At 30.8% G+C, this 26457-nt stretch overlaps 1 protein-coding gene across 1 annotated transcript in view; it reads left to right on the top strand.

Annotated features, from left to right (window-relative positions):
• TppII (Tripeptidyl-peptidase II) overlaps positions 1-26457 on the top strand; it is a 286875-nt gene that overhangs the window by 25220 nt on the left and 235198 nt on the right. The window contains exons 10-11 of the mRNA XM_065513274.1: positions 10456-10612; positions 25889-26091. Of these exons, the coding sequence (XP_065369346.1) occupies positions 10456-10612; positions 25889-26091 (360 nt within the window). The remainder of the gene's footprint in view (positions 1-10455; positions 10613-25888; positions 26092-26457) is intronic.

Raw genomic sequence — 26457 nt, 5'->3', positions numbered from 1 at the left:
TCTATTTACCCATATCTCAAATTCAGAACATCATTATACATAATGTCACTATCGCGAATCAATACTTCACATGAAATATGTTCCCTTTTCCCATTTCTCGTTCATCAATTTTGTTCACGTGAAAAATTTCCCCATGTTGTGACATTTTTAGATGGAATTTTTTAAACAATAAGCAGCTGTTACGAACAAAATCAACTATTTGTGAATGAAAAATTCATGGGAATATCACGATAGCAATTTTCCCTTCGAGGGAAATGGATATTTCATGGAAACAACATGTTATTGCTGATAGGGGTGAAAGTTTTCGAAGATTACTAATATCTGGGTTCCAGAGCCTAACCTAAAGCCTACTCCAGAGCCAAGTCTAAAGCCTACTCTAGAGCCGATTCTAGAGCCTACTCCAGAGCCATTTCTAGAATCTACTACAGAGCCAACTCTAGAGCCTACTCCAGAGCCAACTCTAGAGCCAACTCCAGAATCTACTCTAGAGCCTAGTCTAGAATCTACTCCAGAGCATATGCTCAAGCCGACGCTGGAATCTACTCTAGAGTATACTCTAGTGCCTATTCTATAATATACTCTACTCTAGATCCTATTATAGAGTCTATTTGATAGCCTACTCCAGAGTTCATTATAGTGCTTACTCTAGGATCTACTCTAGAAACTACTTTAGATTCTACTCGTAAGCTCACTCTAGTGTCCACTCGAGAGTATACTCCAAAATCTTTATTTTGCCAACTCTAAAGCATACTCCAGAGCCAACTCTAGAGCCTACTCTTGAGCCAACTCCAGAATCTACTCTAGAGCCATCTCTAGAGTCTAGAATCTACTCCAGAGCCATGCACAAGTCGATGGTGGAAGCTTCTCAAGAGCCTACTCCAGAGCCAACTCTAGAGCCTACTCCAGAGTCTAGAGTCTACTCTATAGCCAACTCTAGATCCTAGTCTAGAGTCTACTCTACAGCCTATGCTCAAGTCGACGCTGGAACCTACTCTAGAGTATACTCTAGTGTCTATTCTATAGTATACTCAATTCGAGATCCTATTATAGTGTCTATTTGATAGCCTACTCCAGAGTTCATTCTAGTGCCTACTCTAGAGTCTACTCTAGAGACTCTAGAGTGTACTCTAGGGAGGGCTCACTCTAGACTCCACTCGTGAGTTTAATCCAAAATCTTTATCTTGCTTCTTATCTAAGTTTACTTCCTTCGCAGCATACACTCTATATAGCTCATCAGCTGCTATGTCTAATAGGATGATTTCGGCAATTATACACATTTTTTTTTAAAGATATGGTTCTAAAACAGCGAAATGCAAACTCACACCACTACAGTTTTTAGATATTGTAGTTGTATGAGTTGAGAATTATTCTCTGGCAAAAACAAAAACAAATAGCTGAAATAATGAAATAAACAAGCATAAAAGCGTAACACAACCTGCTTCTATCAATGCTCATGCGAGACTGACTGTTTTTATACAATGTGTGTGCTTGCGTACATGTGAAAATAAAAACAAGAGAGCTCATTTGAGAGCTCATTGCATTTCGCTGTTCTAAAACCACAATACATTCTAAGGCAGCTTTGACGAAATAGAGATGTAAGATGTGCTTCTAATTGATTTCTGTCATATGCGTGTAGACATAAGCTACATCGTTACTCTAGTAAAAGTATCCTTCGACTTTGTCCGGGACCGCCAACATTTGTCATAATCTTTCTTACTTCGCATGAGTGAAACACATTGATTCTTAAAGTCGAACCTTTCATCAATCATAACAATCATCTCAGTTATGTTATTGACGCTGAAGATTTAATATATGTTACCCCTACTTTGATTCTAATTGATTTTAGCTTTCTTCGACTGCTTATAAATACTGCTTCGGTTATGTGGTCTGCTTGTTCCAATCCAGCTTGCTATCAAATGATACTTGTATATATTTCAACATCGTCCATGAATCGTTCCTTTACTACAAAAGCTATATCATCAGCAAATCCTATAATGCTGGCCTCTTCGGGTAAGCTAAGCTCCAGTACCTCGTGCAGTACATTATATTCCACTGTAATGGGCCTAAGACTGATCCTTGGGTGACTCCTGCTGATGTCAATACAAGACATTTTATTCCTATATCGATTTCATAACAGAGAGTTGGTGAAGTAGTCACCAATTATCCTGTAATTTCGAACTTCAATGTTTCTGAAGGATAATATGGTCCCATCCTGCACTGTTAAATGCGTTCTTTATGTCCAAAAAATGTTTGTGTGAACATTTTTTTTCATAAAAAAAATTCTGGTTAAAAAATATTTTCCCCCGTATTTTTATAGCTTTATATACGTTGTTGAAAATGGCTATCATTAGATATCAATATTGTATAAGTTAATGACCAATATAGATCAAAAATACGTTAATATTCATAGCCGTGGTTTTTGGTTATATCTCAGCCATTTGTGGGCCGATAATCCCGAATTTAAATAGCAACCTAAGCGGGACTATAGCGGATATATTGATGTATCAATCTTGTATCTAAGTTATTTGGGGGATTCGGAAAGTTGATTTCAACATACAGTCTGACAGGACATGGCTATATCGACTCCACTTTCTATAAAAATCCAGAATATATAAACTATATGGGGACACACATGAATAATGTAAAAATTACCACTCATGATGAAGGGTATAATAAACTAAGTCTATATCTCTCAACACAACTGTGCGTGTGAATTGCCATCTCGTACATCATTATACATTCAATTATTTATTACAGTTAATTACATTTTAATACAGCTTTACGTGCTTTTTTTTATACACCCGTGTACCTTGTAGTTTACAATGTCTGCTATGTGTAAATAAATATGCAGTACGTAGGTATGTGCAAAATAACAAAAACAAAAAAAGGGATGCAATAAAAATAAAGTTTTAAAGCCACTTTATGCAATTTTAATTAATATTTTTAATTTCATTCGTTATTTGCGATTGAGTAAGGCAATTGACAATTTGATTTATTGTTTAAAAAGTTCATTTAACCCTTTCTCTCTATACACAACACTATTTACAATGATCCATTTAAAAGTACTTTAAGATTATTATGGCAGATAAATAAGACAATAAAATTTCATTCGTTTTTGATTGATTGATTTACATATTTGCCAGCTAATTACCTAATAAAACTCACACCGCTCTACTCCAGTAAATAAGTGTCAATTTATGATGTAATCTATTGAATAACCTAAATAACTAATTTAATGAAATAATTTTAATTAGGCTCAAGTTTAAATTTATATAATGGGATGAAAAGAAAAATTATGATAAAAAAAATAATTTATTTTTAAATCTTTACTTTCTGATTTTGATAATATTTGTTATACATGTTTGTCATGGCCATAGAAAATTTAAAGTTCTCCATAATATCGAAATTCGCTTTAGTATAGTTTTTATAGATGTTTAAAGTTAAACTACCTTGACTTAAAAGCGTACAAGAAAACTATAGTAGTCACAAAAACTAACGCATAAACTAATGGAGAAGCAAGACTTATCAGAATTATAGCCAAGGGGCAAACCCATCCTACATATATTAAAAGGAAGGATAATTCCTGCTCCGAATCCTCAGCTGAGTCACTTGACATCCTACTGAATACTCACTTCCCAGGCTGAAGGGATATTGCTACGGATATTGAGAGTGAAAATAGGACTCTATCAAATATCGACAGTAACATTATCATCTATGATAGGATATCATGGGCGATTGATAGTTATTCACCATTCAAGTAACCTGGGCCTGATAGTATTTTGCCAAAGATGCTACAAAGCGCAAAAAGGCATATCATCCCCTGGCTCCATAGAATATTTAGACTCTTTCTCTCAACCATGTTTCGGCTAACTGGAAGAGGATCAAGGTCGTTTTTATTCTCAAAATTGGCAAAAGAAGTCATAAGAAAGGACTTTCGTCCAATTAGTCTTTCATCTTTACAGCTTAAAACGTTGGGAAGAATCATTGACGCTCACATAAGGCATCGATTAAAGGGAACAACACGTCAAGGTTGCTTTTATTCCTGAAATTGTCAAAAGAAGTCATAAGTATGCGAATGACTTTCGTCCAATTTCATCTTTCCAGCTTAAAACTTTGGAAAAACTCATCGACGTTCACATATGGTCAATTCCATAGCATCGTACGTGACATTTGCAAATCTTGCAATTCAACAAGCTCTTATTAACCTAGATGTTGAAGAGTATATCAGCGACTGGTTGGTGTCCATGTTGAAATCAAGAATTGTTACAACAAATCTTGGTAATAGCGCTAACTTGCTTGGCGTTGTGATCTCTCCACTACTATGGCTTATCGTTATTAACTCGATTCTCATTGATCTAGGCAGAATAGGGATACAAATTTACGCTTATGCTGACGATGTAGTGATACTTGTTTTGGAATATGATTAGTGACAACTGGGCCACGGAAAGTGTGATGTCGACAAAGACCAAGATTCCAAGCTTCAGACTTCCGCGGTTGAAATACTGCGAAAGCCCCCTTTCAAATAAAGCAAAATATCTAGGAATTATCCTTGACTCTAAATTATCATGGAAACTGAATACTCAACATAGGGTTAAGAGCGCAACGCAAATTGATATATACGGCTATAGTACGTCCAATTTTTACTTATGGATATCTTGTATGGTGGACTGCAACTAGAAAAAACTATAAACTAAGAAGAAGAAGAACTAGTCCTTCAGAGGCACTTAACATGATACTGAACCTTGTTCCAATAGACCTTCACATAATGGCCACCTCTGTGTGGCAGCTCAGCAGATGTCTTCACGCAACTGGATGTTTGAGATCGAGATTATATGGCCACGCGGAGATTCTGGTCCTACTGTTTTCGGACTATATTACTCCATATACAGGTTTTGATAGGGTGTTCAAGGTCTTATTTCCCTTCAGGAGTGAGTGGTGGTGTAGGTGTAATCTCGTGTAGGAATATGAACCCAGGTTATATACAAACGGTTCTAAAATGAGCTGTGGTGTTGGTTCAGGTGTTTCTTGTGATAAACTTGGGTTAGGCATCTCATACCGTCTTCCGAATGAAAGTATTGTTTTTCAGACGGAAATTAATGCAATAATGATAGCCTGTAATACATGATCATAATACTCTCGGCAATATAGGTATTTTTGTCGACAGTCAGGCGGCATTTCTCTCACTGAAGGCCTACACAACTTCATCTTCATTAGTCAGGCAGCGTAAGAATGTTCTGTCAAGGCTAGGTCTTCTATCTGACATTGCTTTAGTTTGGGTACCTGCGCACAGAAACCACAGACAGACGAATTGGCCTGAATGGGATCTACTTTAGATACCTCCAATGCGGTGTCAGTAGAAATTCCACTGGGAACTATTAAAAGTATTATCTTCAGACACTTTCTTACAAAGTCTGATAATAAATGGCCTAACTTAGACAAATGCAGGGTGACCAAGTTAATGTGGCATTCTTTTTTGTTAACGAAAAACGAACTATGCAACTGATAACCCGAAATCGAAGGGATATGTCAAGGTTGTTGGCAGTATTAACTGGGCATCGCACTGGACGCTATGCAAGCATGCAAATCGCCTGAGACTACCTTTTAACGACCACTATCGTAGCTGTGAGAATAGGGAACAAAAGTAAACGATTTTCCACCTTCTCTGCGAATGCCCAGCCCTGTCTTGGGCAACTAAGGAGTGTGATCAAAAAAACCTTAACACACGTTTTTCCTTAAAACTTGTAACCCAAGTATTATTTGATTTTTTGTTTGATCAAGATGCCTTTAAAAAATATGTCAGTTATTATATTGTTACGTTTTAACCTTTTCAAAACGTTGGTTTATTTCCTTTAAATAAACCGGATACTTTTGATTGCAAATAAAAGCCGTTTAGTAGTTTAAAAATTGTAACAACTCTTTATTTATTTAAAATGTACAACAACAACAGAATTAAATAGCCACTCAATGTTTTTTATACACGCTTATAAATTCGCAGAAACACAGACACACTTTATAATGTACACGAATTCACTTTAAAATACAGCACACTTTAAGGCACTCAGTTGATGTTTATTCAAATAGCGTCTCTGATAAACTCACTGCCACTATTTATAACACTGCCATCTGCACTCTAGATTGCTCTTTAACTGTCTAGAGCTTTATAATACATACGCCATCTGTGGTGTACTTTCTACAATGTTCTTTAACTGAATATTTGAATTCGAATATACGGTCGCAGCAAACAGCGTTGCCATACTTACGATCAATGGTCAACTGAAAACTTTTATTCAATGTTAATAATGCCCACAGATATGTTACAGTTTGCTATTACAGCACTGCTATTTGAAAGCATTATGCTACTTTTAAATCAGCCGTTAAAATCGTTATATTTCAATTCAAGTACAACTTCGTAACAATATTTAATGTCAATTATGTTCATTTATTGTTAATCTGATTAAAATGAGTGATTAGAAAAAAGTGCGTATAGTAACTTCGGGTAATGTGGACTACCGTTTTGTTTTTTCTAAATTTTGGCCACAATATATATGGATATTAAAAAAGTTGTGAAGCAATAAATTAGCTAATGTATTCTCTAATTGTTTTTGCAGTTGAAAATTTTTTACGTCAAAGGATAAAAAATTTATGTGAAAATATTGAAAGGAACCCAAAAACCAGCATTAAAAAAATTGGAGGGTAATATGGACCACTATATGAGGGTAATGTGGACTAGTATTTGATACATAAAATTCATGAATCAGCTGATCATGAATGATTAAAAAATTTAATTTTAATATATTATTATTAATACAAACTAAAAAGTCGCGTTCTTGGCTTAGATAGATGGCATACAAAGTACATAGTTATTGTCGGGTAATGTGGACCAATCAAGTAATTTAAGTGGTCCACATTACACGAACTTGGGCTACAGTGGTAAACAATTATTTTTACCTAATAATCTAAATGTGCTTAAATTCCTACCAAATATATGCAAAACTACGTGTCCACTTTAACTATATAAAACAACCAAACATTAAATTCTGCCAAGTAACTGTACCAAATTTTGTTTCTTACTTGAGCCGAAAAAAATGTTGAGCACGCGCATTAATTTCAATACAAGAATAAAAAGCCAATATATCAATTACTCATGAAAGCAGATGTGCAATTGTCGTTTCAAACAAATTGTAAAATGTACGACAAATCAGTTTTATCATACCTTCAATAGTTTCTGAAAAAAGACACTGGTCCACATTAGACGCATAGTCCACAATACCCGAAGTTACTCTACTAAAATTATTGAATATTTTCCACAAAACCCAACATGGTTTCACAAAATGTTGGACAATCAAAGGTCTGCCTTCAAACTGATTCCAATTTTATTAAACAGTATCGTGAGAACTTGTCCATTGATAGAAAACCTGGTTCAGGTAGGAGGAATGGTCCACATGATGTTTCAAAAGCCAACACATCAGATAGGAAAGCAGTCCGGTTAGCTTTGTACTCGGACTATTTGGTACCAAAATTATAAGCAATGAAATTTCAAAATGTTCCTGACAGGAACTCTGCTAAAAATTTATAGGCCAAAAACAGAGCACGGAAATTGAAGTAAAATTTTATAAAAAAAATATACCTGCTGCATAATGGATGACGAATCGCATCCAGGTCAATATTTTTATGTTGCTGATGCTCGAGAGAATGTTGTAGAAAAGTTTAGGACCCAAAAGCGGAAAATTTTCCCATAAAGTTCTTGGTATGGCAAGCAATATGCAGTTGCGACAAAAAAATTCAAACATTTGTTACAAAGGGCTTTTTAAATACCAAAATTTACATCATGGAATGCTTACAAAAGAGGAAGCTTCCATTCATAAGACTTCTTAATGTGCCCACTTATTATTGGCCTGATTTGGCATGCTATCACTATGGTAAGCAAGGTCTTGAGTGATACAAGAACAATAATGTGGTATTTGTACCAAAAGAGGCAAGGAGAGATATTGAACTGTTTTTAAAGAGCGAAAAAAGGTGTCCAAAAGTGTTGTAGATTTTAAACGGAGATGGACTACCTGTTCGAAAAAAGAGACAGAAAGCTCTATAAAAACCTTAATGGAAGGGTTTCCGGAAAAGGTTCATAAATTAATCACTATTTATTAGAAGAAGAATTTCAACAATCAAATAAAAAACAAGTAAGAGTGCTATGTATATTCGACTCTGCCGAATCTTATATATCCTTCACCAAATTATACTTCAAAATTTTAAATTTTTTTAGGTAAACAAAATTTTTTTTCCAGTTGGTTTTTTAATTTTTTGGAAAAAAATTTTTTTCGATTGCTATTTTAATTTTTTTTTTTTTAAATTTTAAAATTTTTTTTTTGTTTTTTCAATTTTTGTTTTTTGAAAAAAAAATTCGGGTTAAAAATCTATATTAATGACTTAGTAATCCAGATATAGGTCAAAAATAGGTCAAAAATCGAGGTTATCTTGGTTTTTTCCTTATATCTCAGCTATTTGTGGACCGATTTTGCTGATTTAAAATAGCAAAATTCTCGAAAGCATGTCTGACAGAATTATTGAAGATTTGGATCCCGAAGATATCTGGGGTCTTCAGAAAATTTATTTCAACAGACAGACAGACGGACATGGCTTAATCGACTACGCTATCTATAAGGATCCAGAATATATATACTTTATAGGGTCGGAAATTGAAAATGTAGAAATTACAAACGGAATGACAAACTTATATATACCCTTCTCACGAAGGTGAAGGGTATAAAAATCGAAACTGTAGGTTTAATGGATTCTTTTTTTATACCCTTCACATTAGTGGCAAGGGTATATATAAGTTTGTCATTCCTTTTGTAATTTCCACATTTTTCATTTGCGACCCCATAAAGTATATATATTCTGGATCGTTATAGATAGCTGAATCGATATAGCCATGTCCGTCTGTCCGTCTGTGTGTTGAAATCAACTTTCCGAAGCCCCCAAATAACTTACATACACGATTCATACATCAGTATCTCCGAAATTCTTCCGGCTCGGTCGCTATTTAAAATCGAGAAAATCGGTCCACAAATGGCTGAGATATAAGAAAAAACTAGGACAACTTCGATTTATTACCTATTTTTGACCTATATCTGGATTACTAAGTCATTAATATAGACAATATGGATATCTAATGATAGATATTTCAAAGTCCATTGCAACGACGTATATAAGACCATAGTAAGTTGGACATACAATGGGTCAAAATCGGAAAAAAATATTTTTTAACCCGAATTTTTTTTTCATCAAAAATTTTTTTTTTTGTCATAAATTCTTTTTCCAAAAAAATTAATTAAAGAAATTTAAAAAAAAAAATTTGGGAAAAAAAAATTTTTTTTTAAAATTTTAAAACTTTAAAAAAAAATTTTGATTTTGTTTAAATAAAAATATTTAAAAAAAAGTATTTTTAAGTAAAATTTGGTGAAGGGTATATAAGATTCGGCACATAATATAGCTCTCTTACTTGTTTTTTATTAACATTTATGTATGTTAAGATTTTTTCGATCTCACTCCTTACATATTGACCAACATTGATGAGGTAGCGGGGTCTAAAGTTAATGACATATTGACTCATTATCACGGCTACATGTTGAGTCTAACAAACGCGACATTTCGATGTAAATGACACTACATCTGATGAGTGGTGAGGTCTTTCGGGTCTGGGTCCTTTGGACTATAGTTAAACCAATCCTCATACATTTTAAGAGCAAGTAAATTTTTAAACACTTAGCAGCAGGTAATGCATTTTCTGGCCTGCAGTATTCTATGCTGTCAAGCTGTAAATACCATTTGTTGGATCTTATAAAAATATACAAGGATTTATTGTTAAACTGTGATTGATTTTATATTTGGAATCAGTTGTCTTTTAAGTACGATAATTCTTGTCATTACCTTCACTTGATTTACTGTCAGAAAAGTTAATTCATAATTACCGTTTTCAAATATTCCCATAATTTCAACTTAAAGTTTGCCTTCTCTTTCTTTGTCTCTTCACTTCTTGATAATTATGATTATTGTGACCCATACACTTTGATGGTTTACTTGAAAGGTCCTTGAAAATAAACATTTAAAATAATTGTTTTATCTTCAAAGGGTTAAATGATGCCGTTGTATATCTCTTTCTTTTGTTGTTTGCTTAACCTTTCTCATTATTTCATATTAAAGAATTATTTTATTATTATTGTTATTATAATTGCTGTATATTTCGTTTTTTTTTTGCAGTTTTTGCATAATGTCCTTTTTCATTATGATTTTATTTTCTTAACATTTATTTATTTATTTATTTTTTGTATTTATGTATCTTTTTATTGTTTTTACTTTATTAATACTGTAGTTTTTTTCCACTGCAGTTTGCTGCCAGCCTTGTTCCGGTTATTTTACCCATTTAATTCTTTTCCTTTCGCTTATTTCATTTTGCAGCGCCAAAAGATAAATTCAGTTTTAATGTACGCTTAAATTTGATTTCCTCTCAACCATTTGTGCAATGTGGACAATTTTTGGATCTTTGCTACTCAACACGTTCACTAACCGTTAAAGTTGATTCAACAGGGCTTCCGCCAGGCGTCCATACAGCTGTGTAAGTACAAAACTAGTATATTCTCCACAATTTTTATACTTATTATAAAAGAGAAAAACTGACCAGGGTAGAGGGAAATCACATTACTGACGACGATAATAAAGTCCTTGCCGGTAATTCTCTTAATTAATTATAAAACTTAAATATGAATTAATACAACAACTTCAACAGTTAAAAGTATTTAACAAAGTGTTATTAACAACAAAAAAAAAGAAAGAATTCATCAAGACAAAGAAAATTGTAACGAATAATAACCAACCTTATAGTTTTAATGGTTTTAATTTCCTTTTTTAATTGACAAAAGAAATTAAAGCACGAAATCACAAAATGTGAAAAATAAAATTCCTTATGAATGAACTCTATACCTTGACGCGTTATAAGAAGTTAAGAAAGTAGAAAATGGAAAAACAGCAAGAAGAAATTTATAGTAATGTAATATTTAGCCCTACATAACCAATGCAGTCGAGGATGAAATTAATCATTTGGCTGTATCAATTTGTAAGTTAATTAAAAACTTTATATGCAGTCTCTTCTATAATAAGGATAGGATTGTGGAATAAATGAGTAATATTTCAATTTGATTATCACATCAGTCAATGATATCCTACGACCTTACGATTACCATAATAACATATATATATTTTCAAGGTTATTATGGATAAAAAATCTTTTTTTATTTACAAACTCTTCCGATTGACATGAAATTCCTTATGGAAATAGAAGAGGGATTTTCGAGAATAAAAGTTTCAACGACGAAGCCCACATCGATACCTCAAAGGATCGACAATGTATTAAACGTTTGCTTGTGTATCATTCGATTCCGAATATTTTAATATGTATATTCACCCCTATCATGAATCAATATTTCACATGAAATATGTTCCCTTTTTCCATTTTTATACCCTTCACCTTCGTTAGAAGGGTATATATAAGTTTGTCATTCCGTTTGTAATTTCTACATTTTCCATTTCCGACCCTATAAAGTACATGGATCCTTATAGATGGCGGAGTCGATTAAGCCATGTCCGTCTGTCTGTTGAAATCAATTTTCTGAAGACCCCAGATATCTTCGGGATCCAAATCTTCAATAATTCTGCCAGACATGCTTTCGAGAAGTTTGATATTTAAAATCAGCAAAATCGGTCCACAAATGGCTGAGATATGAGGAAAAAACCAGGACAACCTCTATTTTTTCAAAGACCTTTGCAATGACGTAAGTTGGACCTACAATGGGTCAAAATCGGAAAAATATTTTGTAACCCAATTTTATTTTTCACCAAAAGTTGTTTTTTCGCTAAATATTAAAAAAAAATTTAAAAAACAAAAAAAAAATTTTAAATTTAAAACAAAATTTAAAGTTTAAAAAAAAAAAATTCCAAAAATTTTTACATAAAAGTTTCAAGGCAACACACACACAGAAAAAATAAATTCATGATTGGAATGAATTTTGTAATAAATATTATTAATCGAACTTGACTTTTTTTTCCCAAACTTTTTTCATTCAGTTTAAGAACATGTTCAAGGCGTATTAACAAGGTGAGTGCGTCCCGGCAACAAATACAACAATTCAAAAACAACAGGCAATTTGTTTTTGTTAAAATGTACTGTAAATGTCAAAATCAGTGCGAATTAAAATATTACTATGTTATTTACAATAACAAATGTAAACATAAACAAAGTTTGACATATAGTGTACATAAAACCACAGCGAATTAAGAAACAGCTGATTTTATGCACTCACCTTGTTAATACGCCTTGAACATGTTCATAAATATTATAAAATTGTTCATGACGGAAATTTTTGCTTTTTTTCATAAATTTAATAATATTTTATAATAAATTGCATTATAATTGGATTATCTAATGAATTAATGTAAAAATATTTGTTTAGTAGCCATATATTGGCCAATATTTTAAGATGAATCAACAATATCTGAAACTTAAAAAATACCATTGAACATAATAAAATATCCATAAACATTAAGCATATCATCCCCTTAAAAAAATTTAATCAATTTCGCGCATATTTGCTCATTTTTTGGCTGAAAATCATAAAAATAAATAAAATATTTTCCAAGGAAAATTTCAAACATTTTTCAAAAACAAAAAAATATAAATGAAAATGAAATTATATTTTTCAAGCCTTCTAGATTTAATTTGAAAACATAAAATATGAAAAATCTTAATATTTAAGAAATTATTTATAAATGTTATGAATTGAAATCAATGAAATCAAATCATATTATTTATGTTGAAACTTTTTTCTGTGCAGTGGGAAATATCACCAATCTAGCTTATAAAAAATCGTATCTTTTAAACTATTGATCTGAGGAGTAAGACATGTATGAAACGATTGTAGCTAATAGAGTGATCTTTAAATATATTGTATTTGTAGATACCCTGTTTCATTACAGGGGGCAACAAAAGGAAGGTTTTAGTGGAAATTACAATTTTTCTTCACATTAAAGTTCAACAAAATAAATATTTTTATATGTTAATTAAATCATATCAATAGCTTTTTGCAATAAAAATTATTTAAAAAATGAATTTACGTTGAAAAATTTTGAAAAACCTCTTGTTTATGATGGTGTTTCGCGCGTTTTGTTACATAGAAGAATTACACAGAGGAACAAAATTGACATTTTGGTTTGGTGCCGCGGAAAATGTTTTTGATAAAACATGTATGTGACATTTCATAGTCGAAACTATCTTTAGTTTTTTTTGAGCAGCTCTTGTTTTTAAGATATCGCTGTTTTAATTTGTTTGGTTTTTCTGTATTTTTTTCGCTTTAAAATTAAAAATTAAAATTAAAAATTAATTTTTGTACTGGTATTCTACACAAAATTATCTTTTCTTTGACATCAATTTTGTTTATGTAAATTTCAGGATATATTGGTGATATCGCAAGGATGTTGAAAATTAACTTTTTTCAGTTTCATCCTTATAAGTTTGACCTATGGTAAAAGGGTTCAAATTTTTTTCACTATATACAATAAAAACATATCAATAAACTAATTTATATAAAAATATTGAAAATTCGCTGAAAATATACCAAACTATTTGGCAAATAACTCAAAGTTTTACAATATTTTTCATATGTTTTTCGTATTAAAAAATTATACAAATGTTCGTAACTTGAATGTTTTACACCTGCAAGATTATACATAAACTAAAGATCAAAAATGTTTTTTTTTGCTAAATATAATTTCTCTTGTTATATTATTTCATTATGGCTAGTAAGATGAGATGCTGTGTAAAGATCCTAATATGTTTTCCTACATTTGTGGCGAATATATATTAAAAGATCAGAGAAAATCAATTACATACACTGTTCTCCAATTGTATTTTGATTACTTTGGTATTCAAATTCGCAGCTTAGACAATTCCTGGATATATAATGTAGAAATAAATCTATACGTTTGTAAAAATTAATTTTTTTCTATAAAATACTAGTGTTTTAATAAAAATTTTAAGATATTTTCACCAAAAACGCTGTAAATCACGTAAATACAAAATTCGCAATATTTTAAAAACTTCAAATGAAGTATTTGTATTGCTATAGTTAGATTTAAATGTGTATTAAGAAATAAGACTAATGACTACCTAAAAATTTATTTATAAAAAAAATAGTTTTTTAGGATGTAAAATTTCGGAATATTATCTAAATATTTCATTAAATTTTTAACTAATTTTTCATTTTAATTAAAAACTATGTTCGCTATAATGCCTTGAATGTTCAGTGCTAAATTTTTATTTAAAATTTTCATAATACATTTTATTAAGGATAAAGCTAAAAGAGTCAAATTTCAACTTTCCTGAAAGATCAGACAAATATGCCAACATCCATTAGAATTATTATAGTCAAAAGAAGCATATGTTTACGTATACCATCCTCATGCTAAGAAAATTCCACATTCTTAGCTGCATTACCCAAAATTTTTAAGAAAAACTCAAAAAAATAGGGTATTCAATGAAAATATAAAAACCGCCATATTTCGAAAACGCGAGCTGACTGGAAAAAAACAAGTATAACATAGTAATGAGGGTTCATCAGCTTGTACAAAACGTAGTTCAAATCTCGGGCACCAAAATCTCTGTTCCGCAGTGTTATTTATAAATATGAATTTTCATTGAAAAATTTTGAAAAATGTTTCAATCTGTTATTTGTAAGAAACAAACAGCCCTATTAGACAGTAAAAAACCATAAAATGTTGGAAAACCCTTAATTGCTTAAAAATCAGATGCACAATAATTTCACTGCCATTTTTAGAAAATAAAAATTTCCATTTGGGAATTAATATATTGAAACCAAAAACAAATTTTAGTTTTTTTATTGATGTTTCAATATAAATTCCGAAACGAAAAATGTTATTTTATTTTCAAAAAACCGGCAAAAAACCCATAAAAAATAAACACTTGAATATCGCCCACAAGTTATATTTGTTTAACCCTATTTACTAGGATGGGTCGATTTTTTTTCATAAAAAATCGTATAAAAGAAACGTATTCTACTGAAATTTCTAAGAAATTTTCCCCAAGAAACCATAGGTCTAAAATCAAAACCAATAGTGCGTATTTCGAATTTTATCCAAAAAAAAATTATTAAAACAAATATATATACTGAAATATCATTGAATAAAAGTCGAAATGCGCAAGATAGGATTTCATTTTAGACCTATGGTTTCTTGGTGAAACTTTCTTAGAATTTTCCGTAGATTGCGTTTCTGCTATACGATTTTTACTTTTTTATCGTCCATACAATTCGACCCGGCCAACTATTTATATATGTAAATATCTCAATTTTAAACACTGTTTTGGTACTAGTTATTTGAAGCCTGGACCTATTGTGGTGAAATTAAGGACGGCTACACCAGTATCCCTAATGGTTCCCTAACAATATCATTATATAGGAAATTAAATGTAAATTGTGCCAGGGTTCGTAGAAAAATATTGGTGCCAGAGCCAGAGGGTTAAACAATTGCTTAAAATTATACTTTGTGGCAGCCAATTTTTTGTACAGACTTACTTTATTAGGTCTAGTTTCAAATTCAAAAATTAGTTTGGCGGCAATTAGGGGTACTTTTTTCTAATCCATTTTCACATTAAGAAATTTTGACAAAAATATACTTTTATATATTTAATTGCAAAAGGTATTACTATTTTATATATTACTCTATGCTATAAGTTTATAAATTTTCCGTCTATCCGTCTGTATGTTGAAATCAACTTTCCGTAGCTCCCAAACAACTTACATACATAATTCATACATCGGGAATTCTTCCGGCTCGGCATCGACAAAATCGGCTCACAAATGGCTGAGATATAGCAAAAACCAGGACAACCTCGATTTTTGGCCTAATTTTGATCTATATCAGGATTAATGAGTCATTAATATAGACAATATGGATATCTAATGATAGATATTTCAAAGTCCATTGTAACGATGAATCGGAAAAAATATTTTTTAACCCGATTTTTTTTTAACAAACATTTTTTTTCCAACATTTTTTTCCAAAACAATGTTGAAAAAAAAAATTTAAATTTTGTTTACCTAAAATTATTTAAAATTTGTATTTTAAAGTATAATTTGATGAAGAGTATATAAGATTCGGCACAGCCGAATATATGCCTACTACTTGTTTATATATGAGGCCATCAGTGCAAAAGTGGTGTACCCACAGTTTTTGTTGGTTCTGGTGTTAAATACATTCCTTACATTACCAACTATCAATAAAAGGGGAGTAAGTCACCTTTTGGTATTCAAAAGCAGATATTGCACAGACCATAATATAACAAATTAATAGAGCAATAGTTGTGTATGTTACCCCTACCCCTAAGTAAATAGTGCGATGATAGCCTTATTTAAAACCAGGCACTTATGCCCCTTTACCGAATAATGCTGAATATTTTAAAACATACAATATTATTCATTCTATTCCTAGTACTCTAATTAAATTATAAATTTTATTGTTCACACGAATTAAATATTTATATACTGAAAGAAGAGGTTAAAATAAAATACTCATGATTTTTAGTATTTCTAAATGCTAAAAATGTAATTAAAAATTAATCCTGCCACTCTTATATTCCTTATAAAAACTACTTAAAAAAACGTATGTATTGGGTGGTATGTAGGATTTTTTTTTCTTTTAATACGTTTTTTGCGCAAACATATGACCTTGTTATTATTTGCTTTAAAGTAAATACAAGTGGAATGGTAAAGAGGTTTTACAGCAAACATTACAGCTAATAAATTAATGTTTAAAATAAAACAAGTAAGAATGTATAGTCGGTCAAGCCCGACAATATAATAGTCTACACTGAGTGATATGAACAAATCATTCATTATTCTATTAAAATTTCAATATTTTTTTTTTGTGAGATGCAGTTTTTGTTATGTCCAAGGTCTACTCCCTTCAAAGGTCTACTCCCTTGAAAATCATTTTTTACCATAAAGCTGTCTTGTATCTTTGGAATATGTTTGTTAATGGACGAAGCTTATAATAGAGGATTAGACGATACTGCACTTATGCAGGAGCTATGTCCAATTACAGACCGACCAACAGTGGGGCAGAATCAAAATTTTTTGGAAATAAATCTGGCATTTCAAAACGGCTGGTCCTATCGTGGGCGAAGACAAGGAGTATTGGAGTTTAAGTTATTAAAATGGGTACTTTCGACATGTACAATTTTTAAACACGTGCCATTTTTTTTCCCAACAGATTTCAAAGATTTTTATATTTTTGGAATGCGCTTGGCTAGGTATTGAAAAAACACGCTTGTGCTATTTATAGGCCCGTTTTTTATATATATAGGTCTTATTTTTGAACCGAATGGATTCGAATTTTTTTGTTAGTTAGACAACTAAATTACCAATAAGATTTCAGAGCAATATCGATTATGGATCCAAAAATAAACGATTTTCAATTTAAAAATTCCAAAAATAGTAGATTTTTGCTGTTTTTTTTGGCGAAAAGGTGACTTAACTCAATTTTATATACAGTGGTTGACAAAACAATGGAAACTTTTCCAAATATTCCAAATATAGCCCAAAATTTAAAATATTTTTTTAAAATAATTTTTTTTTGTTAGTATTTGTATAGTTTTATTTATATAAATTAACTGAAAAGCAAACAACATAATTAATTATATTCTGAAAAAAGGGAACAAAATTAAAAATATTCACTATCTCGCTACTGACAAATGGAAACTTCTGCAAGAATGAAGTGTAAAACGAAAATAATATTTAAAAGAACGATGTAAAAAGCTATTTTAAGTTATTTTATTTTTAAATTCTGGTAATTTTTCACAAGTTTTTTGCATAATTGCTTTTTTTCAAAGTTAACGAAAATGGCTAAAGTTAAGATTTGTGAAGACTTAAAAAATAAAATAATTAACAATTTTAAAGCTGGTTTAAAACAAAAAAGTCTGTGACAAATATTCAATAAATAAATCAGCAGTTTCAAAAGCTATAAAGAAATTTCGTGAGACCGGTTCTGTAAAAACTCCACATTTAGGTGGAAGACCTCGTAAGACTACTCCTAGACAAGATCAGTGTAGCCAGATGTGGGGATTTGTCCCCAATTTGGGGATTTCAAGATTTTTTTGGGGACAGAATTTCGTGGGGAGGGATTTGGGGATTTTAACAAAATTTGGGGATTTACATCCATTTTTGGGGATTTTACATTTTTAGACATTAACAATGTAGAGTACTTGGCCTAGTAATAAAGCAGAAGAGCTATTTATTGACAAACATTTCAATTTCTAATCTATTTGGTTTTATATTTTGTTTAAATAATCATATTTTATTTCTTTCATTTCTTCAGAATTTGATGAAAAACACAAAAATTTTAGATTTTTCGTTTCCAGGACACTATTTTGATAATAAAAAAATTTAAAAAGGATTTCATCAAAAGTTCACAGATATTAAATTGTTTTAAATTCTTGCTAAACACAGAAAGCTGAATCATTCTCTAGGAGCCAATTTTTGACTTCGTATTTAAATGTTAATTACCAGGGCAACCAAAAATATGCTCTAAAAAAAGTGTTTTATGCGTATAAAATATGCACTTAAAAATTAAAAATATGCTCATAAAATGTTAAAAATATGCACTTAAAAATATTTGGTTATTGTTTGATTTCAAAGTTTTATTATAAAAATATATAAGAAGTAAATAGAATATTGAGGTCATAAATTAAAATTGGTTATTATAGGATTACATTTCGATTTTAGTGACTTCGGCCATACAGACAAATAGTTTGATTTAATTCATTTTATTATATTTATCAAATAATTACTTAAGTTTTCAAACTAAATCCTTGTTTTCGATTTCCGTAGAGTTTCTATATCAATTGATTTGTCTCATCTTTTAAACAGCCTAATACTTAAATTTTTTTTAGTAATAAGTGGCATAATATTTAAATTTCTCAATCCATGTGCCCCAATGTTTATGGGATCAGTAGGGAGGGGATGTTCCGGATAAATTTCTCGAAATTCTACATAAAGCATAAAAATCCACTTTTTCATCATTTGAATAATGTTTAAAAACTCTATTTAGAGCGTGTGTAATTTGTTGGTAAAAAATTGCAATTGATTTTGTAGCATTCATCATGTATGTAGTTTAACATCTAAATAAAATCGGCTTCTAAATTAAATAGAATTATCAAAAAAACCTTATAATCCATTGTTTCGTCTTTCTTAACATCTTCGTTAAATTTGAGTAAATCTATCTATGATTTGAACGCGAGGTTTTCGATGGATCTTAATAATCAGAACATTTGTTGAATAGTTGTTTAAATATTCATATTGGTAAACTGTTAATACCCAACCATAACTGTCAGCAAACTTAAGTTTGATTTACTTAAGATGTTGCAAATAATAACATAAAATTTTAAAATTTTCTTTTCATTTTTTTACATAATTTTTACTATTTGTTAAATTTTGATGTATGTGTATATTTTTTTTAATTTAATTCAAATATATGAAAAATAAGCTCTCTTAAGTCAATGAAAATTCAATAAAGATAAGTCGATTATGGGTACTCTCATTTTTTCATTAAGTAGTTAGGCAAATTAACATTGGACAGTAACAAAATAGTAAAATATTGAAATCAAAATTTACAATGCAAAATAAAATTACATTAAAAAAATGATAAAAAAAATAAAATATGCAACAAAAATATGCAGTTATGAGTTAAATATGCAAAAATATGCTATAAATCGCAAAATATGCTAAAATATGCTGTAAAGAGCAAAATATGCTAAAATATGCACTAACAAATCGATGCCAAAATTCTTAAAATTGTCTGAAACGGATAAATAACTAAGTCATATGTTTATACGACGCACAGCAAAAAATATGATATTGCATATTTTTGGTTGCCCTGTTAATTACACTGTGCGAAAGTGAAAAAAATGTCAAAAAATTTCAAAAAACATCCTCAAATTCAGAATTTATTCAAAAAAAAAAGTTTTCAATGATGTTCTTCAACTTATCGTCGACCTGTAACTTAAGCTGTTCACACACGGTTGATTTGTGATTATGATTTGGTCGTGTTCGACATCTTGTTACTTGTTAATGGGGATGTGCGCGATAAAAATCACAAGTAATTGAAAATTTTCAATCACAAATCAGGCGAACAAATCATTCCGTGTGGGCCAGCTTTAGTCAGTTTTTGTCCGACTTTATATTTTTAAACGGGTTTGGAAAGAAAACTGATTACGTTTTAAAATACCGTGCATCTTTTGATACATTTGTAAGTTATAAGTATTGTTTTTGTTAAGAATATCTAAAAAAAAACAAAATTTGATTTTAATAGCATTTCAATACTTATTTTGATATGAAAGCTTATACCAATGCATTGATATACATTTTTATTGCAATGTATAAAGAAAATTTAGTTCTTAACATGTCTTCTGTATATGCATATGAAAACTATTTGTGTTGAATTTTATTTGAGTTTGAAATATTTTTAAGAAATCTATACTCATTAAAATAATTTTCGGATGTGGGCATTATATGGTAAATTTGGTGAGGCAGGTTCGGCATATATAAAACTTATTTTTGCTGAATTTGTTTTTTATATCTATATAACTAAGATATTTATGACAGCTTAACTATTTTCAGATAGGGCAATCGTATGGGGGCTATGAGAAATGATGTACCCATTCTAATCAAATTCAATAGGCTTCGTCCTTGGGGCAATACAAGAGCTTGTACCAAATTATCTTTGAAATTACGACCTGTAGTTTGATTACAAGGTTTACATGGACGGACGGACATTGCAAAATCGACTCAGAAAGTGATCCAGAACATATTGGTATACTTTAAGGTGGGTATTGGGACAATATTTTTGCACGTTGCAAACATCAGCTCTAACTCAATATACCCTTCTTTGGAACTTTTTTCGAAAAAGTTTAATAACTTTTGCAAATATAAACCGATTTCGACAAGTAATGTTTATTTCTATATATTCTATTGTCTTTAAAACACTGTGTAAAAAAATAGGTTTTCATAGAAAAAAATTAAAATAACTTTGTTGAATTTGAAAAACGACGAAAAAAATATGCAAAATGTGTGAGTTAGAGGTACTAAGTACTACTTAAAACAGTTTTTTTCAAAATAACTCAAAATTTTGAGGAAGTTTCAAAATCTTTGAAAACGGTTTTAGTATTCCCTCACCTAGGTCTACAACCACCATTGGGTCGCTTTTCAAGTTCTGACAAAAAGTTTTATTTTGCAGCAGAGTGTTATCTTTAAGTTCTATTTTAATACGACAATGAGTTTTTCAATGCTTTTTTTAAATTATATTTAAATGGATTCCACTTCCGATGCGGTGAAATTATGGCTTATTTTGTCCATTTTTTACAAAATATACTTTCTTTTTCTGGAATAAAAAATCTAATATTATAAAGCTCTTGATTTCTCAATGAGTTATAAAAACTAATTCATACAAAAATCGGATAAACATCAAGAATTCTTTGGCAGGTTTCAAAGTAAAATGACATCTTCCAAACAACTTGTTCCAAAATCGATGAATCAACATTTTGAAAACTGACAATGAGGTAAATAGATGTAAAAATGCTTGTCGTATGTTATTATGCCAGATTGCAACTTTAGTTTGTTAAACTCAACATAGTAAAATTTAGTATTAACAATATAATTTAATTTTTTTTATGGTGACAAAATTGGGGATTTCAAATGGGGATTTTTTGGGGACATCGACTTTCAGATTGGGGACATAAGGTAAACTTTGTCTGGCAACACTGGACAAGATAATTTAATAGCGAGAGAGTTCAAGAAATTCCCAAAAATAACTCCTGGAGAGGTTGTTAATAGCCTAAAATAAGTACCCGAACAGTTAGTCGCAGCGCCAATGAGGCTGGTATTAGTTGCTATCGTCCTGTGAAAAAACCACTCATTTCCACTCAAAACCACTCGTTCTGCTCGTCTACAATTTGCCAGGGATCATTTAAACTGGTTGAATACTATCCTCTTTTCCGACGAATCCAAATACAATTTAAGAGACAGTGATGGGAGAACATTTGTAAAACGACCAAAGGGAAAAAGATTAGATCCAAAGTACACAAATAAGACTGTACAGTTTGGCGGTGGCAATATTATGGTATGGGGATGTTTTTTAGGGCAAGGTATGGGCCCAATTCATATTATAAAAGATACCATGACAGGTATAGGATACAGAACCATATTAAACGATGTTATGTATCCATACGCTGAGGAAAATATGCCCCTAGTTTGGAGATTCCGAGTGGTTACAAGCCAACGAGGTACGTGTTTTGAAGTGGTCTGCCCAATCGCCAGATCTCAATCCCATAGAAAATCTATGGGAAATTGTAGATCGTAAAATAAGGACCCAAAATTACACCAGGAAGGAAGATTTATCCGAGGCGGTTATAAGGGACTGGCAACATATTTCAAAGGAGACCATTAACTCTTTAATTGGTTCAATGCATCGTCGATATGTAGCAGTTATAAAAAATAAGGGATACCCAACAAAATATTGCGTTATTGCTAAGTTTAGATCATATTTGTTAAAATAATACCTAAGTTTCCATTGTTTTGTCAATGCCGTAATAAAGAAATCTTTTAATTTTGTTTTCTCATTTTTATAATTTAATTATGTCCTTTGTTTTTTGTTAATTTAAGTTAATAAAAGTATAGAAATAAAATACTACAAAAATGTTAAAATTTTTTAAAAAATTATTTCAGATTTTAGGCCACTAATGAAATATTTGGAAAAGTTTCCATTGTTTTGTCAACCACTGTATATCAATATAACAATTTTATGTTTAGCTGTAAGGAATCTTTACGCAGATTATTTTGGTATAAAAAATAATTCCTATCTTTCGAATATGTCGCCCCTAGCCTCTTCGAAATTTGACCTATTTTTTTTATCAAAATTTCAACTTTGGGCCACATGTTCTAAAATCTTAAAGCTGGGATCAGAAAACGAAAAGCAGTCTTGGAAACCTTGATGTGTTCCCTATTTATCCACAAAGTTCCCAGCCCCAAAGGAAATGTGGATCTTATGGGCAAAATTGTAAAAAATACCATTTTTTGGATTTTCGCTTCAATTTTTAGGAATTGTGGGATTTTCTTTGACCTTTTGACAAGTTTTTTTAAACGTTGTTATTTAGAATGACATATTTAAGAAATGTTTAAAATTTCATTAAGTTTTGTTAATAAATATAGATATTATTACATATTACACATTTATTGAGTTTTTAAAACTAAAATTTGTATGAAAATTTTAATAGGATTGCAAATATTAGGAACAATTTGATCCACATTTATACCAAACTATTTTTATACCCTTCACCTTCGTGAGAAGGGTATATATAAGTTTGTCATTCCGTTTGTAATTTCAACATTTTTCATTTCCGACCCTATAAAGTATATATATTCTGGATTAAGCCATGTTCTTCTGTCTGTCTGTCCGTCTGTCTGTTGAAATCAATTTTCTGAAGACCCCAGATATCTTCGGGATCCAAATCTTCAATAATTCTGTCAGGCATGCTTTCGAGAAGTTTGCTATTTAAAATCAGCAAAATCGGTCCAAATAACGGAGATATGAGGAAAAAACCGGGACAACCTCGATTTTTGACCTATTTTTGATCTATATCTGGATTACTAAGTCATTAATATAGACAATATGGATATCTAATAATAGATATTTCAAAGTCCATTGCAACGATGTAGATAAGGCTATAGTAAGTTGGACCTACAATGGGTCAAAATCGAGAAAAATATTTTTTAACCCGAACTTTTTTTTCATCAAAAATTTTTTTTGTCATAAAAAAAATTAAAAATCAATTTAAAAAAAAAAAATTTTGGAAAACAATTAAAAAAAATTAAATTTTGTTTACCTAAAAATATTTAAAAAAATTTATTTTAAAGTATAATTTGGTGAAGGGTATATAAGATTCGGCACAGCCGAATATAGCTCTATTACTTGTTATACCCTACACCACCATAGTGGGGAGGGTATTATGCGTTTGTGCAGATATTTGTAACGTCCAAAAATATTAGTCTAACACCCACCTTAAAGTATACCGATCGACTTAGAATCACTTTCTGAGTCGATTAAACGATGTCCGTCCGTCCGTCTGGTCGGCTGGCTGGCTGGCTGTTCATGTAAACCTTGTGCGCAGAGTACAGGTCGCAATTTTGAAGATATTTCGATCAAATTTGGTACATATTATTTTTTCGGCCCAAGGACCAAACTGGCTGAAATCGGTCCATTATTTCACCTAGCCCCCATACAAATGTCCTTCCGAAATTGGACTTCATCGGTAATAAATGTTTAATTTATAAATGTATCTCCACAAATTGCGCTCCAAATAAGTTTTATATATACAAAATTCATGTCACCAAATTGTGTTACGATCTGTACATAATTAGTCATAGCTCCCATATAGACCCGCTTCCGAAAATCACTTTAACGTGCATAAATCGCTTAAAAATGTTGGTATACTCACAAAATTCAACATAGTAAACTTTCATATAGACACAAATCACACGACCTAATTTCATTGTGATCGGTCCATAATTGGTCATAGCCCCCATATAAGGCCCACTTCCGAAAATCACTCGAAAATATAAATTATTGAAATTTTAAAAGAAAAATATTTTTGCTCTTTTACTTAGTGTAGGGTATTATATGGTCGGGCTTGACTGACCATACTTTCTCACTTGTTTTGTTTAGATAAGTTAATTTTTGGTCTTACAAATAAAAATTCAATTCAATTAGATTCCAAAATATGCCACTTTAAAATTTCGTCTTTCAAAAATATTCCACTTTTTCATAATAAAAAATCGATTGGGAAACAAAAAAAAATGGCACGTGTTTTAGATGTCGAAGATACCCTACTTTGAGCACCCATATCGCCGCCCCTGATGCATTTAATAACTTAAACTCGAATACTCCTTGTCTACAACCACATCCCGATTGGACCAGATGTTTATTTTATTTTTAAGAGATTTATGGTCGTTAAAGTGATTTTCGGATGTGGAACTTATATGAGAGCTATGAGCAATTACACTGTACAACACAAAAAAAAATGTGCCAGAGTTGGGAATGTTTAACGCCTTCTCAAATGAAATTCAGATGTAAACTTTCAAAACGCCGATACACGTGTCTTTTTTTTTTGTCTCCTCTATCAAAATTTATTGGTCGGACCTTGTAATTTTTCAAAAAAAATTGTTTTTGTTGTATAGTGTTATGGATCGATTACCATGGAATTTGATGACTTATTTTTGTTAAATTTTAATTGGATTCCAACGTTTTTAAGAGATTTATGCTAGTGTTTTTTGATGTGATCCTTTTATGGGAGCCATAAACAATTATGGACCGATTGTTCTGAAATAAGGTAGCGTGATTTCTTTCAATATGAAACCTATTACAAACATCACCACAAACGCAATATCACCTCCCCACTATGTTGCAGTAGGGTATAAATAATCTTTACAAAGATTTAAATACAGTTACATACTCTTATTGATTTTCTTTCACTCATTTTTCAGTTTTTGTCGGATTATAAACAGATTAAACATCTCGATGACACTCTATAAAATTCTTTGGAAATTCTTTTTTTTTTACTTCACCACTAATACCACTTGAACATCTATTTCCATTAATTTACTATGAGATATCTCATTTATTTTTATCACTTTTACTTTTTGCTTGCATTTACAATTTTTCTTTTTTTTTAAATTTTATTAATTTGGTTTATTTATTTTTTTTATTTTACTTACAGTATACGTGCATTCGATACATCATGTGTACAAAAGGGCTCATTATTTGAAATCCCCGTTACAGTTGTACAGCCACATACCATTGATTGCCAAGAAACGCGTCTCTATCAGCCCGTGTCACAAAAAAGTGATGGCAGCATTGAATTCCAACCAAATACAATACAAAGAGACTTCATTCTGGTGCCACCTCAAGCTACATGGGCAGGTAAGAAAAAAAAATAGACAAAAAGTGGAAAGGAAACTTAATAAAAAAAAACCCTCAAATCAATGCAATCGACTTTTGATCGCATGTAGTTATTTGTGGTCTTGGTAGTGATGGTCGTAAAGGTGACAAATTGTCAATTTGTCAAAATAAAAAGGAAGGAATAGAAGTATAAAACAAAAATCGTTTTGAGAATGGCGATAATAAAAAAAGAAAACAACTACAGCATCATGTACTCTTTTACTTAGTAATTTCGAGATCTATGTGAAATATATCTGGACGTGTTTTTGTTCTTGGTTTCCTTGGTGCTTTATGTATGGTTCTTTTGTGCTTTCCAGGAACAAGAAAAAAATTCACCTATTCAGCAAT

This window comes from Calliphora vicina, chromosome 5 (assembly GCF_958450345.1).
Source record: "Calliphora vicina chromosome 5, idCalVici1.1, whole genome shotgun sequence".
Lineage (NCBI taxonomy): Eukaryota > Metazoa > Arthropoda > Insecta > Diptera > Calliphoridae > Calliphora > Calliphora vicina.
Note: the sequence above shows the minus strand (reverse complement) of the source record. Positions and strands in the feature narration are given on the sequence as shown.